At 34.4% G+C, this 16,923-nt stretch overlaps 1 protein-coding gene across 1 annotated transcript in view; it reads right to left on the bottom strand.

Annotated features, from left to right (window-relative positions):
- The window catches only part of SCAPER (S-phase cyclin A-associated protein in the ER), a 396,020-nt gene that overhangs the window by 344,918 nt on the left and 34,179 nt on the right, over positions 1-16,923 (bottom strand). Inside the window, exons 8-9 of the mRNA XM_008574198.1 lie at positions 10,755-10,910; positions 4,624-4,766 (exon numbers count right to left, since the gene is read on the bottom strand). Coding sequence (XP_008572420.1) covers positions 4,624-4,766; positions 10,755-10,910 — 299 coding nt within the window. The remainder of the gene's footprint in view (positions 1-4,623; positions 4,767-10,754; positions 10,911-16,923) is intronic.

The following is a 16,923-nucleotide window of genomic DNA, read 5'->3' as shown; positions in this document are numbered from 1 at the left end:
AGGGTTCGGATCCCATATAGAGACCGGTCCGCTCACTGGTTGGGTGCGGGCGTGACACCGAGGGTTGCGATCCCGTTACCGGTCACGAAAAAAGACAAAAAGAAAAAAAAAAATGTGGGACTGGCATGAAGACACACATATAGACCAATGGAACAGAACAGAGGGACAAATTATCAAAAAGACAAAAAATAATAAATGCTGGAGAAGATGTGGAGAAAAGGTAACATTTATACATTGTGGGAATGTAAATTAGTACAGCTCTTATGGAAAACAGTATGGAGGTTTGTCAAAAAACTAAAAATAGAACTACCATATGATCCAAAAACCCCACTGCTGGGTACTTATTTTTTTAAAAAAAGGAAATTAGCATACTGAAGAGATATCTGCACCCCCATGTTTATTGCAATATTATTCACAGTAGCCAAGATACTGAATCAACCTAGGTGTCCACTGACAGATGAATAGATAAAGAAAATGTGGTATACATACACAATAGAATACTACTCAGCTGTGAAAAAGAATGAAATCCTGTCACATGGGGCAACATGGATGATCCTGGTAGACATTATGTTAAGTGAAGTAAGACCAGTGCAAAAAGATAAATAATGGGGCCGACCCCGTGGCGTACTCGGGAGGGTGCGGCGCTGGGAGCGCAGCAACACTCCCGCGGGTTTGGATCCTATATAGGAATGGCTGGTGCGCTCACTGGCTGAGCGTGGTGCGGGCAACACCACACCAAGGGTTGCGATTCCCTTACCAGTCATGAAAAAGAAAAAAAAAAAAAAGGTTAAATAATGAATATTCTCAGTTATATGTGGGAAGTGAAAAAAGAAAAATAAAGGTGAGCTTTCAGAAGTAAAGAGTACAACTCTGGTTACTACAGGCTGCGAAAGGGGATAGGGAGAGGTTGGTTAATTGAAACACAATTACAGCTAGAAAAGAAAAATAAGTTCTAGTGGTGTACAATAATGCTAGGCATCTGTAATTAACAATAATTTATTGTATGTTCTCAAATGGCTAGAAGCAATGAGCTCAAATCACAAAGAAATGATACATTTTCATGATGATGAATATGCTAATTACCCTGATTTGATCATCACATAGTGTATACATGTATTAAATATAAGTCTGCACCTCATAAATATGTACAACCAATACGATTCAATAAAAAATAAAAATTTACAAATAAATACATAAATAAAAATAAAAATGTCTTCATGGAAAAAAAAATAAAGAACAGAAAGCCAAGAAATAAGCCACACCATATATGGTCAAATCACTTTTGACAAGGGTGCCAAGACCATTCAGTGGGGAAAAGATAATGTATGCTAGGAATTGCAATGGGAAAACTGGATAGCCACATGCAAAAGAATGAAGTTGAACCCTTATCTTACACCATATACAAAAATTAAATCAAAATGTATCCAAGATCTAAACATAAGACTTAAAACTATAAAACTGTTAGAAGAAAACATAAGAAAAAAACTTCATGACATTGGACTTGGCAATAATTTCTTGGATATGACACCAAGAGTACAGCCAACAAAAGAAAAAATATATAAATTGGACTATATCAAAATTAAAAACTTTTGTGCATCAAAGGACACTATCAACAGAATTGAAAAGACAACCCACAGAACGTGAGAAAATATTTGCAAATCAAATATCTGATAAGGGGGCCAGCCCCATGGCTCACTTAGGAGAGTGTGGCACTGGGAGCGCTGAGGCCACGGGTTCGTATCCTATATAAGGATGGCCGGTGCGCTCACTGGCTGGGCGTGGTGCGGGCAACACCAAGCCAAGGGTTGCAATCCCCTTACTGGTCACAAAAAAAAAAAAAAAAAAAGTCTGATAAGGGGTTAATATCCAGAATATATAAAGAACTCCTACACGAAAACAACCTTATTAAAAAATAGGCAAAGGACTTGAATAGGTATTTCTCCCCCAAAAAATATATAAATGGCCAATAAGCACATGAAAAGATTCTCAATGTCACTAATCATTAGAGAAATGCAAATCAAAATGAAAATGGAATATCACTTCATACCCTTTAGAATGGTTATTATCAAAAAAACAGAAAATAAAAAGCATTGTTTAGAATGTGGAGAAATCAGAACTTTGTGCATTGCTAATGGGAATACAAAATAATGCAGCTGATAAACAGTATTGCTCTCCACAAAAAATTAAACATAGAATTACCACATAATCCAGCAATTCCACTTCTGGCTATAGATGAATTAAAAGCAGGGACTCAAACACATATTTGTACACCCATGTTCATAGCAGTATTATTCATAATAGCCAAAAGGAAGAAGCCACACAAGTGTCCTTCAACAAATGAATGGGTAGATAAAATATATTGGGGGACCCCCCCTCCTATAACCAGGCACACTGCCAGTGCCTCGGGGCCTACCCAGGGAGCTGGGGCATGGAGCCAGGGACCAGACCCCCCCACACACAACCAGGCACACTGCCAGTGCCTCGGGGCCCGCCTGGGGTCCTGAGGTATGGAGCCAGGGACTGGATGCCCCCCCCCAGAACCAGGCACACCACCAGTGCCAAGGAGCATGCCAAAAACATCACTTCCATGTGGGTGGTCTACCACAGCCACAATAACCATGGCTGCTGTGAAAGTGGCTAGACGTCACAACCACCACACAGATGGTCCACCAGCTGCTGGAGTGCACTGACACAAGAAGAGTCACCAGCAGAGACCAAAGAAAAGAAGAGGATGTCTATCTCCACAAAGCCTATCCCAAAGTGACAGAAGCAGCATCTGCTCTACGATAATACTTGGGGACCTGAACACACCTCTCAGTATTGGACATATCATCTAGGCAACAAATCAACAGAGTAACCATTACTCTTTCAGAAGGAGAGAAGAAATCTAGGGTAATTAGAGGGGGGAGGGAGGAGAGAGAGGGGGATAGGGAGAGTTTGGACAAGGGGCATAAAGAATAAGTATGACTTATAACAATATATATGCTAGTAATATTAATTTGATCAACATACGCCAATGTTGAACTCAAAAAATATGTATAATCAATTATGATTCAATAAAAATTTTTTAAAAGAAACCTTTATAGAAAAAAGTTATAATCATTATATAAAAACATTTTTAAAGACCTAAATCAGTACAAAAACATTTAGTAGCATGTTCATAAATTAGCATATTTAATATAAAAAATAGCAATCTCTTCACCCGTCTGTATAGATTTGATGCAATTCCAGTACAAATTTTACAGTTTCTCTTTTAGTACAAAACTGAGCAAGCGAATTCTAAAATTTACAAAGATGTGGAAAAGAACCAAGCCAGTCCTAATAAAATATAAGATGAGAAAAAAAAAGAGGGATTGTATCAGACACCAAAAATTATTATAAAGCTTTAATAATTAAAGCAGAGGATAAAATAAGTGACCACTGGACCTGAACAAAGAGCCCACAAACAGACCCATGCACACTTGAAAACTTAGTTTATGTTAGAAAGCTTTGCAGACCAATAGGGAAAAATGGATTACTCAATAAAGTATGCTAGAACAATGGAATTCCAGATTAAAAAAAAAAAAGAAAGAAATTGAATTCCTACCTCAAAACGTACAATGAAATCAATTCCAGATGAATACAGACTTTACTATTAAAGATAAACTACAAAATTTTAAAGAATAACTTATAACTCAGGATAAAAAATGATTCCTTAAACAGGAACAAAAGGGACAAATCACAAAGTTTGTTCAGTTCTACTATACTGCAATCAAGAATAAAGTTAATCAAGACATGATAGAGTGACAAGGCAAGACACAACCTATAAACGTATTTGAAATATATGCAACTGATAAGAATAACTATCTAGTAAAGATCATTCCTCAACACCAATAAGAAAAAAAGATCCCAACAGAGAAATGGACAAAAATTTGAATAGGCACTTTACATAAAAAAAACCTGAACAGCTCATAAAAGTGAAAGGTTGCTCAGCCTTATTAATTGGGGAGAAGTAGAAAAACAAATTAAAACCATAAAGAGCTATCTTTCCACATCAACCAAATTTGCTACAATTAAGATATCAGAAAATATCACATGTCAGTAAGATACACACCAACAAAAGGGACTTAGGCATGGCCAATTAAAAATTTTCTCCGTGTCTCTGAATCTTAAACAAGTGATGAAAAATGTTGAGATAAATGAAGGTCAGTTTATCCTAATAAAAATGGCAACATGCTTACCACACTATTTCCATCAAAAGATCACTGCTGTGGCTCTTGTGACCTAGCCTTTGATGACTGACCATTTCCAAGCCTGGTCTCTAAACTCCCATTACTTATGCTCCCAATATCTTCCAAAAAATTCGCTTTTGCTGAAGCTAGCCAGAATCAAATTCTACTTTTTAAACAAAAAAAATCTTGACATATCAAGTTTCTCATCTAATAGAAAATTCCTAAAAGTTTCCATTTTGAGTACAATGTCACGATTCCCGGAAATTGAAAATTACTACCACATTTCTGTATTTCTGAATCTTCCTAAAAAATCTACATGACAGCAAATGTCTTTATTTTAAGACTTGATTTGAATATTCACTCAGTGCAAAATGTTCATCAGGATCAAAATCAAGATAGCAAGAAGTGGTACCTAGCTCGTTCCCGAGCTGCATCCTCACGGGCTTTTTCCTTTTCTTGCCTCTGTTGTTCAATTCGGGCTTCTTGTTCTTTCCTCTTCATCAACAATTCTTCTACACGGGCCTGCCGTTCTGCCTCTAGAGCTCTCTTGCGTTCCTAATGTTAGAAATATTTTTAAAGATATTAGGATTATGAGTAAAATGAAAATGACTAAAGGTGACATACCTTTGACACAAACATACAAAGGGTTTTCCAAAAGCTCATGAAAAATCACATACTATGAAAAAACTACGCATGGATTGCAATATTTTTTTTGTACCAAAATAAACTCATACTACTTGTTATAACATGTCTGAACAGGATCCAGTTTGAGGCACTATGAAGGATAAGACATCAGTTTGAAAAGAGCCCCCATCAGAGCAACATGAATTCTGCTAAAATAGAAGAACAAACATCAAATTTAAGGTGAAACTTGGGTGCAAGAATGGTGGAATCATTCATGCTTTACGAAAAGTTAATGGGGACAATGTCCCAAACAAGTCAGCAGTTTACAAATGGATAACTGGTTTTAAGAAGAGATAAGATGATGTTGAAGATGAAGCCTGCAGTGGCAGACCATCCACATCCATTTGTGAGGAAGAAATTAATCTTGTTCATGCCCTAATTGAAGAGGTCCAACAATTAGCAGCAGAAACAATAGCCAATACCACAGACATCTCAATTGGTCCAGCTCACACAATTCTGACTGGGAAATTACAGTTCAGCAAACTTTCTGCTCAATGGGTGCCAAAACTTGTGCCCAGATGATGAGCTGCAGACAAGAGCAGAGCTTTCAATGGAAATTTTAAACAAGTGGAATTAAGACCCTGAAGCATTTCTTCCAAGATTTGTCACAGGAAATGAAATGTGGCTTTACTAGTTACGATCCTGAAGACAAAGACAAGAGGTAGAAGTGGTTCAGTCAAAGCAAAAGCAAGACCCATCAAAGTCATGGCAACAGTTTTTTGGGATGCTCAAGGCATTTTGCTCATGGACCTTTTGGATGGCCAAAGAACAATAACCTATGTTTATTATGACAGTGTTTTGAGACAGTCAGCCAAAGCTTCAGTATGAAAATGCCCAGGAAAACTTCACCAGAGAGTCCTTTACACAGGACAAAGCTCCTGCTCACTCCTCTCATCAAACAAGGGCAATTTTGCAAGAGTTTCCATGGGAAATCATTACACATCCACCTTACTGTGATGATTTGGCTCCTTCTGACTTCTTTTTGTAACCTAATCTTAAAAAATCTTTCAAGGGCATCCATTTCTCTTCAGTTAATAATGTAAAAAAGACTGTATTGACATGGATAAATTCCTAGGGCCCTCGGTTCTTTAGGGATGTACTAAATACTGGTATCACTGCTTACAAAGTATCTTGAACTTGGTGGAGCTTCTGTTGAAAAATAAGTTTATTTTTTATTTTTGTCTTTTAATTCCATTTTTTCACAGACTTTTTGAAGTCCCCTTCTATATTCAAACCAAGTAGATCCCTGGCTTGCCACTAGGAACTGCTTCTCAGAATTTAAACAAAAATCAAACAGCAATGATATCTGGTTTTCATATGTCACTAATCAGTGTTATACATAATTATAACAATAAATGGTATTTTAAGCAAATATGCTATACATATTCTGTGGGAACCTAACACATATTTTCTGATTAACCACTTCTGAAGGCTTGTAGTTAATACATGGTTATAGAAATACCTGAACATGATGAAAAAAAAAACAAAAAACAATAACACACTTTATTTCTGAACTAAGCTTTCATAATAGAATTAAGTGAAGAAAGCTTACAGGAAGAAGAAAGAGGCAATATAATACAGTACAGTGGATATGAGAGTGGGTACTGAATCAGTTTCCCTGGCTTTGTTTCCTGACCTCGTTATTCACTAGCTGCTTGACTCTGTTCTATTTAGTCACATTCTCTGTGCCTTTGTTTTCTGCAAGATAAATAACAATAATACATATGCAAACCACTAACCACAGATCTTGACATACAGCAAATTATCAAAAATTAGTTATCATCATCATCATCAAGGCAGAAGATACTTCATCAAAATAAGGTAAATTTCAATATGAAATATTGGGTTCTGTGTATCTTTTTGCCCAGTAGCAGTTCTTTGATAGTTTTCACCACATTACTAGCTATACTGATACACTTCTTTCAATCCATCCATGTTCCCAGGTAGCTCACACAACCTCTCCCTGGCCCCTCCTATTAATGATTAAAGGAATATGCTGATGTAGGCTCTAGTACCCACTACTTACATAGTCATTTCACCATAAGCAGTTTCAGTTTATTGTTGGATCTAAATCACTAATATAGGTAAGTACTCAGCATAGAGTTTGGCCACAGTAAGGGCTCAGTAAAGAACAGCAGAAAAAAAATAAAGCAGTTTCTGTTCAGACAACACTGAAAAGAGATTCAAACATCTGTTAGTTAACTGAGCTCACAATGGTAACTTCATCTCTACAACAAACTCTATCTACCTCAGGAAAAGAAAACCTTTTTAAAGAAATAAGCCAAAAAGATCCCAATTTCTTTCTTTCTTGAGGTGAGGTTGGGGGTGGTGGGGCCTATGAGTTCTGAGGGGGGAGGAACTGGGAATTGGAGGGAATGCACTGATTTCAGGAGGGCATATCTGGAAGATTATAGACTGTTGGACACATGCATTAGATTTTAAATATATTCTTTAGCGTCTGGCATACTATTTGTAAACTGGCTATTAGCTATTTCTCATTACTAATCAAGAGTATTATGTGGAAACATGTTTAGATATATAAGATTGCAAAAACTCTTAATACTAAAAACAATCAAATCTGGCACAGAAAATTTTCTCCTTTAAGAAAAATATAACCAAAAATACTTTCTCTTATAGTCAAATTTATCTAAAGTTAAAAAAAAATCTGTATTATGTCTGAAACACATTCTTCACAATGAAATGCAAAAGGCTTAGGCATTAAATATAAAGAACTGAAACAGACCTTTTCATTTCATATTTTATAAAACCAAAAGTTTATGGAATATAACTGCAAAAATTATAAGTTGGCCTTTAAAAGGAAATAATATTATGTAAAAATAATTACTTTAATGTAGCCAAGTTGCAGACTCATAAATATAATGTCAACTTGCTGATTGTTTTCATAGATTTAAGATGTACTCCAACTTTGCATTAAGAGGTAATTGGACTTCAAAAATTATCTAACCTTTTAAGTTCTGTTTTTAATAAATGGAAAAGAGAACTGGTAACTATACAGCTAATGAGTAAAAATTATTAAGGTGAGCTAGCATTTTCCAATCCAAAATTTAAGCCCCTAAAAATAGGACTTTGTACCCCACAGAGCACCTTGCACAGGGCAGAGGTTTCCTATAAATATGTTTAATATACGAAGCATAACTCTATAAAATAACATGCATTATGAGTCTATATACCTACAAACAATATAAACCTACAACAAATGACCTGGAAATATAACTTGAAAAGAAACTCTCAGACCCTCACATACTTCATAGGCAGGGGTGTACCTATGGCAGCCTAAGAAAGGATTCTGCAACCCCCTCTTTATGCCTACAATGCAAATGATCAGGGCAAAAAACAAAGCAGAATTTCTAAAAAAAACCAAGCTAAAACTAACCAATCAATAATATACATAAAAACAATGGCAATTGAGAATATATGAAGACAGCACTAAGTATTTCACTTACAAGAAACAAGGATCACAATTGCCTTTTAACAGTTCATGGGAATGTTTCAAGAGTAAACATAAAGGGCCGGCCCGGTGGCGCACTGCTACAGTGCACCGCTTGGGAGTGCGGTGGCGCTCCCGCCGAGGGTTCAGATCCCACATACAGACCAGTTCCCGCTCACTGGCGGAGCGAGGTGCGGGCCCAACACCGAGGGTTGCGATCCCGTTGCCGGTCCCGGTCCTGTACGGGCGCGACACTGAGGGTTGCGATCCGTTGCCGGACACGAAAAAAGACAAAAAGGAAAAAAAAAAAAAAAGAGTAAACATAAAGTAGATGGGGGGGGTCTTTGAAATTCTATATAAAGTTAGGATCTTACTATTATTATTGTATTTATAGAATGTTTGACATTAGTGCCTTACACAGCTAGAAATGACTATACATTTTTATATGTTGTATATTACCAGTGGATTTTTCTAACAATGTCAGTATATCTCAATTAAACTGATGTAGATAAATTTTAAATTTTTCAGAAAATTAAATCCATTGGTAATTTCTACATTTCAAAAAAGAAAAATAATTCTGAAGTATCAAAACAATTTGGGGGCGAACGGTCAAAACAATTTTTAAAGTGTTGGTAGGTACAGGAAATTCCTTACTACTTTCTAGTAAACTGTTTTCCTTTAAGCTTTACTGAATGTTCCAAATTGTGAAGCAAGACTCATCAGTTTTAAATTGGAAATAACTATTATATTTCAAATCTTAAAATCTTCAAAATGCAGAGAAAGAAACCAAAAATGTCTATTTAAAAATATACAATTATACTCATATATTTCTCCCTACAACTCAGCTAAGAAATCACCTTTTTCAGAGAATTTTCCCTGACATTCTCCTCCTATAGAGTTAATTATGACCTCCTCTGTGGTAGGTACCTCTGTACCTTGTACATACTTTAATTACACTCTTTCACATGAAACGGTAATTTATTATTTACCATAAAGCAAGGATCATGTCTTATTTATCTCTTAGTTATTAATGCCTAATAGTTGCTGAAAAGTAATACATAACTTACAAAACATGACTTTTTATAAAATGGTCCTGCTATAGAGAAAGACAGCAATAATGCTAAAGAGAAGGCTAAAATTAAAAATTCAAATATCCTATTACTTTATTCATTCATTTAAGGGTATAAGTTAATAGAGAATTAACTTATAAATAATAAAATAAAAATATTTGCTGATTCTTGGACAGGAAAAGCTAAAGTTCCTCCAATAGGAGCATTCTGTATTTTTAAACTTAGGTTAGCTTGGTCCTCATTAAGGTAAGACATTGGACTCAAATCAAATAGAAGAGATCAAGGATGAATATGGAAATGCCTGCTAATGTCCACAAATACCAAAAAGTAATCAATAACCTTAAAAATGTATTGACATTTTAATTTTCTAAAACCACCAGTGAAGAAACATGATTAATAACTTCCATAATTTTTAACATAACAACAAAGCTTTTCATGATCTGCTCTCTAACTCTACATCATTTATAATAGTCTCATTTTTAAAAACTTAGTTGAAGTATCTCCTCCATGAAACTTTTCCTGCTTTCTCATGTCCTCTCTCTCCTTTGTGTGACTGAGAATGCCTTTACTATAGCACTTATCCTGATGGGTTAAATTTATTTATGTATATGTCTCCATGTGAACATATTATTTGTAGTAACTCAATAACATGATTATTGAATGAATGAACAAGTAAATATTAGTCATAATAGATATAGTATGTCTGCATTTATATTTGAACACTGCAAAATTTATCTACATCAAAAATGTCAAGTCCTAATAGAGTCTATGGACGAGGAATTTTACTGAGAAAGATCTAAAATAGATTATAAAACAGCAGTACAGTTTATGCTCTAATCTTTCTTCCAATCCTGAAAACGGGAGCTAACCTAGGGTTTGCAGCAGAGGTTAAAAGCTAAATAATTATAATCTGGTGATACTGCCCAATAAATGATAGGTACGCCTTGTCATAAGCATAAAGATTACCCAATTCTTTAAGGCTATATATACTGGCTCAAGAACAATCCTTTTTTACTGGGGGAGAGGAGCATATTCTTACCAAACCCAACTAGAAAAGAACAGATGACAATCATTCCAGAGCAATTCAATCCTTCACCTGGTTGCTGCTAGAGACTCTATTTCTATGACTGCAGTCAACTGACTAATGCATTGATTACCTTATCTAAGAGAGAAAACACTGTCTTTTGGCAATCAGATTTCATGTTTCCAAACAGTGCTGTATTAATCCATGCACCTTTAGAAACAAAGACTAGGTATTACTTCTTTTTGGATCCTCAGCACCTAGTTCAGAGCTCAGCACATAACAGGTGCTCAATAAATGTTTACTGAATAAAAACCTACCTGCACAGCTTCATCACGTGCTTGCTTTTCTTCCTGTCTTCTCTGACGTTCTTCCTGTAACTCATTAAGCCTCTGCTCATATTCCTTCAATTTTGATAAAACATCATGGCGTTTATTCTGGGCTTCAAGGGTATTTATAAAGGCAATTTCATTTACCTTCCAATAACAACAAAGAAAGTGAGATTCAAATCAAGTTAATTCTTAGGCACATCACATCAATAAGTAATTTAACAAGTTTTTATATAATAACTTAAAACAGTGATAGGCACAGAACAAAAAAATAAATGACATATAACTCTTTTAATATTTACCTCAGAATGGAAAATAATCCAGTGTGTATAACAAATCCACAGGCCTTAGTAAAAACTGATTTAGAGGTCTGCTACTGAAAATATTTTAAAGTCAAGAACAATTTAAGATTCTCACTGAGTCCATCTTACAAAGTTCTACCTGTATAACCATCATTATAATTTGCAACCATATATTACTCCAACATTTAAATAGGTATGTTTAGGGCCGACCCCATGGCTCACTCGGGAGAGCGGCGCTGGGAGCGCAGCGGCGCTCCTGACCCGGGTTCGGTGCGCTCACTGGCTGAGCGCGGTGCGGCCAACACCAAGCCAAGGGTTCCAATCCCCTTACCGGTCACAAAAAAACAAAAAATAAATAAATAAATAGGTATGTTTATGTTATTCTAATAAGTTTGAGAGGTCAAAACAACGAATCTTTTTTTCAAAATATACTAAATAAGTGACAATTAAGTACAAGGTAGTGCATTATGTACTGCATCCTCAACTTCACATGTATTGACTCTTAACAGCCAAGTTTTGTTAGAGAATACAGATTTTATGAGCAAAGTATAGCTAATGATAAAGTTCAAAAAACCAGTTGGGATCAAATCTCTCATTTTTGAAAGCCAGAGGGAGGGTATGCTAGAATAAAAATGGTAGAATGATATAGGGAATTGAACACTGGAGCTGACTACCTGTGACAAAAGCATAGACGCCATGAATCCATACTGGATGGAATAAAACCTATCTCAAGATATTTTAGAAATAAGAAAGTTTAAATATAATTCTAACCATGCTTTCCCAATCTCCATGCCATGAAGCCACTTTGATAAGTATTTTTATAAGTAGATTAATCATATAACCATCTTTTCAAACTGTACTGGAAGTATAAAAAAAACAAGTATGTTCAAGGAAAATTTATTTTTACTATTTCAGAGCTCACATGTTAAGCATAATCAGGATGAAAGAAAAAGAAATGGGATCTAATACACTAAGCAAAATAAATAAAACAAAATTCAGGGGGAAGAGAGTATGCAAAAGTCAGATGCAAAACCCAATCTGGAAGAAAACATAACCCAAAAATAGGAGAAAATTACCTAGGCAAACTTTGTAACACTGACGAAGTTAACAAGAACACATATTTAAAGGAGCAAGATGATAACACAATATAATGATAAAATAAAGGATGATTAGAGAGCTAAGGAAACAAACTGAGGACAAAGGAAACACTATCACAGAATTCATTAAATTTGAAAAAGCAGGGAACAGAACAAAGACAGTAAAAACCCAATTTATTAATAGAGGAAAGGCTTGTTATAATCCCAGTTAATACAGATTTTTAAAATAAAAATCAATGGATAAATAATAAGCCTTGAATATGGAGAACAAGTCAAGATGACCTACTATAAAGATAAAGATAAAGATAAAGATAAATAATACCTATGCAGTTAAAAAAGGCAACAGAAAATATTCCAACATAAAATACAGGAAATGTTTACCAGGAAAAAAAGGAACAAATTGAAGATTAAAAAAGCTTACATTATTTCATAAAAAACTGACTCAGAAGATCAAAATCAAGAATATCCTTACTAAATCATAAAACATTAAGGAAGAATAATAAAATTTTAAGCTTTCAAGTAGTAAATGCAAGCCAACTACAAGAAAGAAAAAATACAGTGTGGCATCAAGCTTGCCCAAAGAAATAGTTAATAATAGAGGACAACAGAATAATGCCTACAAAGTTCTGAAGGAAAGATATTGTGAATCATGAATCTGGTCTCTGGCCAAGATATAATTTAGGTAAAAATGTCATAAGCCTGAAATATGCTAGAACTCAAGGAACAAAGCACCTATGAGCTATCCCTGAAAAAAGTTACTTGGTCCAGAAAACCAAGATAAATCAAAACAAAGAACTCGTGAATGGAGAACTGGTAAGCATTGATTTTTATTTATATATGCAAGGAAAACTAAACTGAGGAATTTACAGTTACAGAGCAAAATGTAAATGTGATAAACTTTAACAATGTAAAACTAATAAAACTATGAAAAATTACTGAAGGGTGATTACAAAGATAGAAGGAAATATGAATGCTAATTTTCTCATCTTTTAAGTAGGGATTCCCTCCGAATTATCCAAAATTAAAAGGAGGTTGAAAAAATATAGTAATTCCATCCTCTCAATATGTTTCTTAATCTTCTAAAACCTTAAAAATATCTTATGGGAAATAATCCCTCTCGTGATAAAGAAACATTTATTACAAACTCAACAATTTCTTCCATTTTACTTCCATTTCAATTCTTTCATTTAAAATGGAACTAAAAGAGACATTCATATGTCTTTAAAGAAGTATCAAGTATAGCATAATTATATTTTATAAAATTATCTATTCATGCAATCTGAACATAATTCTGGAGATATGTCTAGAACAGTGTTTTGCCTGATGTTAATGGTGGCTATCACTCAGCGAGATTTTTAGTTTCTTTTGCTATATTGCTTAAATTCTTTTAAATGAAAATGAATCATTTTTTAAAATAATAATATGACTGTTATTCTAAATATAAAATATTAATAATGCATTTATACAATGCTTGAAGACAATGGAAAGTCCTTGAAGGTTTTTAAGCTGAGAGGTAATCCAATAACGTCCTTCAGAAAGATCAATTTGGAGGCAGCAGGGGCAAAAGATAAGAATATCAACTGCAAATATTTAGGAGGGTGATAAAAATAAACTGGTGGCAGCTACAATGAAAAGGAAAACACATGAGTGGCTACAGAGTTATAGAACTATAGTTAGATATATACATGGGACCTCAAAGAAGAAGTCACAAAAATCTAGCTTATCTTTGTGCCTTAAACACAAAAAGTGGTCCAAAAAAATCCATAAAAACAAATAAACAGTGAATTGAAGTAAATGAATACAAGTTTTTCAAGTATGGGTTAATGGTAGACTAATAATGATAATCATCATCTGAAATATGAATTTCAGGAAAAGCAGATGGTGAACTGATGAGTTCTACTGAATACAACCACCAAGCAATAAGCAACTGAATCTAGAGTTGGTTGAGAGGGTGAGGCTAAATATTCAAATTTAGGAATCACTGCAGAGATGATAGTTGAAGCAATGATAGTGGTTGTGATACTAATGGAAAAGAATAAGTGAAGTAAACTGAAAATAGTTATATTTAACCAACAAAAGAAAGAATGAAATATAGAAAAGGACTGGTTAGAGAGGTGGAACAAAAATCAAGATAGCACAGAAGAAAGTATTCTATAAAAAGGTGCCTGACAGTGTCCATATTAAGAGATTCAGAAATGGCTTTTAAACTTAGTGACAGCAGAGTAATATTCTCAAGGCAGAGAGAGAAAATGACATTACAAGGAATTAAGAAAGAAGTGGTTGTAAGATAATAGACTAGAAATGAGCTCAGACTACTGTTTCTAAGGAATTTGGTGATTTACAAAAGAATAGAATAGGTAATCTACAGAATAGATGTACAAAAGTAGGCAATCTAGAGGAAGAAAGCAACGAAGCGGGCACAAGAAGATAACTGATGAAAAAAATTCTAAGAGCAGGCAAGAGGACATAAATTGGATCCACAGCACAAAGAAAAAGGCTCCTACCATAAATACAAAAATGGGTATCTTTTCCTCAAAACTGGAATAAAATAAACTATAACTAAAAGTAGATATGTTGCACATAAAAATGAATCAACGAGACCATTAAAAAACTGAAAATACTATTAAATAATGGACAGCAATCTAAAATAAAATCAGGTTCTAATTAACTTTGGCGGCAATATTAGTCATTATCAACTAAATACTAGATGACTTATTTTCAATCATCTGTCTACTCAAGAAAGAACTAAGGAATTTGAAATGACTATTAATTTATTCCAAGGATTCAGGAAAAGCATATATAGAAACATATAAATCACAGCTTGATGATATAACAAAACTGAAATAATATATTTGATATATTTCTCAAGTAAAGTGCACTCCTAGGGGGATTTAAATATATTTTTTAAAATAAGAAAAAAATCACTGGGGGGACTTAAGGGAAAATTAAGAAGTTGAAAACAAATATGATGTATTCTTCTACAATTCCACAATTCATATTTCAGATGTTGATTATCATTAGTCTACCATTAACCCAGACTTGAAAAACTTGTATTCATTTACTTCAGTTCACTGTTTTTTTGTTTTTGTGGGGTTTTTAGACCACTTTTTGTGTTTAAGGCACAAAAATAAGCTAGACTTTTGTGACTTCTTCTTTGGGGTCCCATGTATATATCTAACCATAGTTCTATAACTCTGTAGTCACTCATGTGTTTTCCCTTTCATTGTAGCTGCCATCAGTTTATTTTCATCGCCCCCCCCTAAATATTTGCAATAATATTCTTACCTCTTGTCCCTGCTAATATTTTAATAAGTGCTTACGTTATACCAGAGATGGCACTATCTGCTTCACAACATGCATAATCTAATATAATCCTTCCAGCAATAGAAATGTAGCAAAGATTATTCCTATTTTAAAGATAATCAAAAAAGTTCAGAAAGGTAAAATAATACCTAAGGACATTCACCTATTAAGTGGTAGTCAGAACCTAAATCCAATTTTATGTAACCCCAAAGACTTCAGTCTTCACTATCATGATAAAAAAATTACTTTTTAATAAGGAGCAACCTTTTGATATATGGGAAACCCAAATTTCCTGATCATAGAAATCAAATGGAGGTCTTGTGAAAAAAAAAAAAAATGCCTAGGCCCCACTCTAGCATTACTCAATAAGACCCTGCAAAGAAAAAGCTTGGGAATCTCTGTCTTTCTAACAAAACCTCAGATAACTATTATGATCAAGCAAGACAAAACTTTGGCATATGACAAAACCAGAGGCATAAAGAAGTTTTGTCTCATAAATTAGAATGTCTGGGCAAGAAAGTAAATGACAATGTTTCACACAAACATTTATGATATTTATGTCATCCCATTAGGAACAATGTGCTATGAGTCAAATGTGTCCCCCAAAAGTTCATGTGTTGGAAACTTGATCCCCACTGTAACAGTGTTAAGAGGGTGGAAAAATACAACTATTACATTTGAAAGGAGGGGCTTTTGAGAAGTGACTGGATCATAAAAACTGTGCCCTCGTGAATGGATTAATCCATTCATGGAATAATGAGTTATGGGTGTGAACTTATGGCTTTATAAGGAGCACAGGACAGAGCTCTTGCAATTTCTGGCCATGGGATACCCTGCATTGCTATACAGTCAACACCCATGAGGAGGCCCCCACTAGATGCGTTCCTTGGATGGTGGACTTCCCAGCCTCCAAAACTGTAAGAAATAAATTTTATTTCTATTTAAATTACCGAGTTTCAGGTAGTGTTATAAGCAAAAGAAATGGACTAATACATAATTCAATCATCAATTTTTTAAATGGATGAAAAAAACAAGAAAAAACTACAGTGACTATTTTCCCTGTAGATATAATACATTTCCAGACAGGACTTTGTAAACTCTTGAATAGAAAGCAATGAAAATTAAAAGAACCAATAGGGCAGCAATTGGTAGCAAGGACTTAAAGTAGTATTTCATATAAGAATTTTAGTACAGACTCTCAATTATTAAGAATTAAAAGAACTACAAATGACAGGTGATATCTTCATGTAAAGATATCCAGCAGTTGACCACCCATCTCCATGAAAATTATTTTGACTGCTATTTGGGTTAATATTGGGTTAATATGCTTATAGGAGTCCCTACAGCTTAATAAAATTTTAATGGAAGTATGTTAAGCAATCAGACAAGTCAAAATTCGTATGAGTCATATGGGGGGAAAAAAAAAAAAAACCACCCAACATGAGAATACAAAATCAA

The sequence above is a fragment of the Galeopterus variegatus genome, unplaced genomic scaffold, assembly GCF_000696425.1.
Source record: "Galeopterus variegatus unplaced genomic scaffold, G_variegatus-3.0.2 Scaffold1012, whole genome shotgun sequence".
Classification (NCBI taxonomy): Eukaryota; Metazoa; Chordata; class Mammalia; order Dermoptera; family Cynocephalidae; genus Galeopterus; species Galeopterus variegatus.
This window is presented reverse-complemented; position numbering and strand designations above follow the sequence as displayed.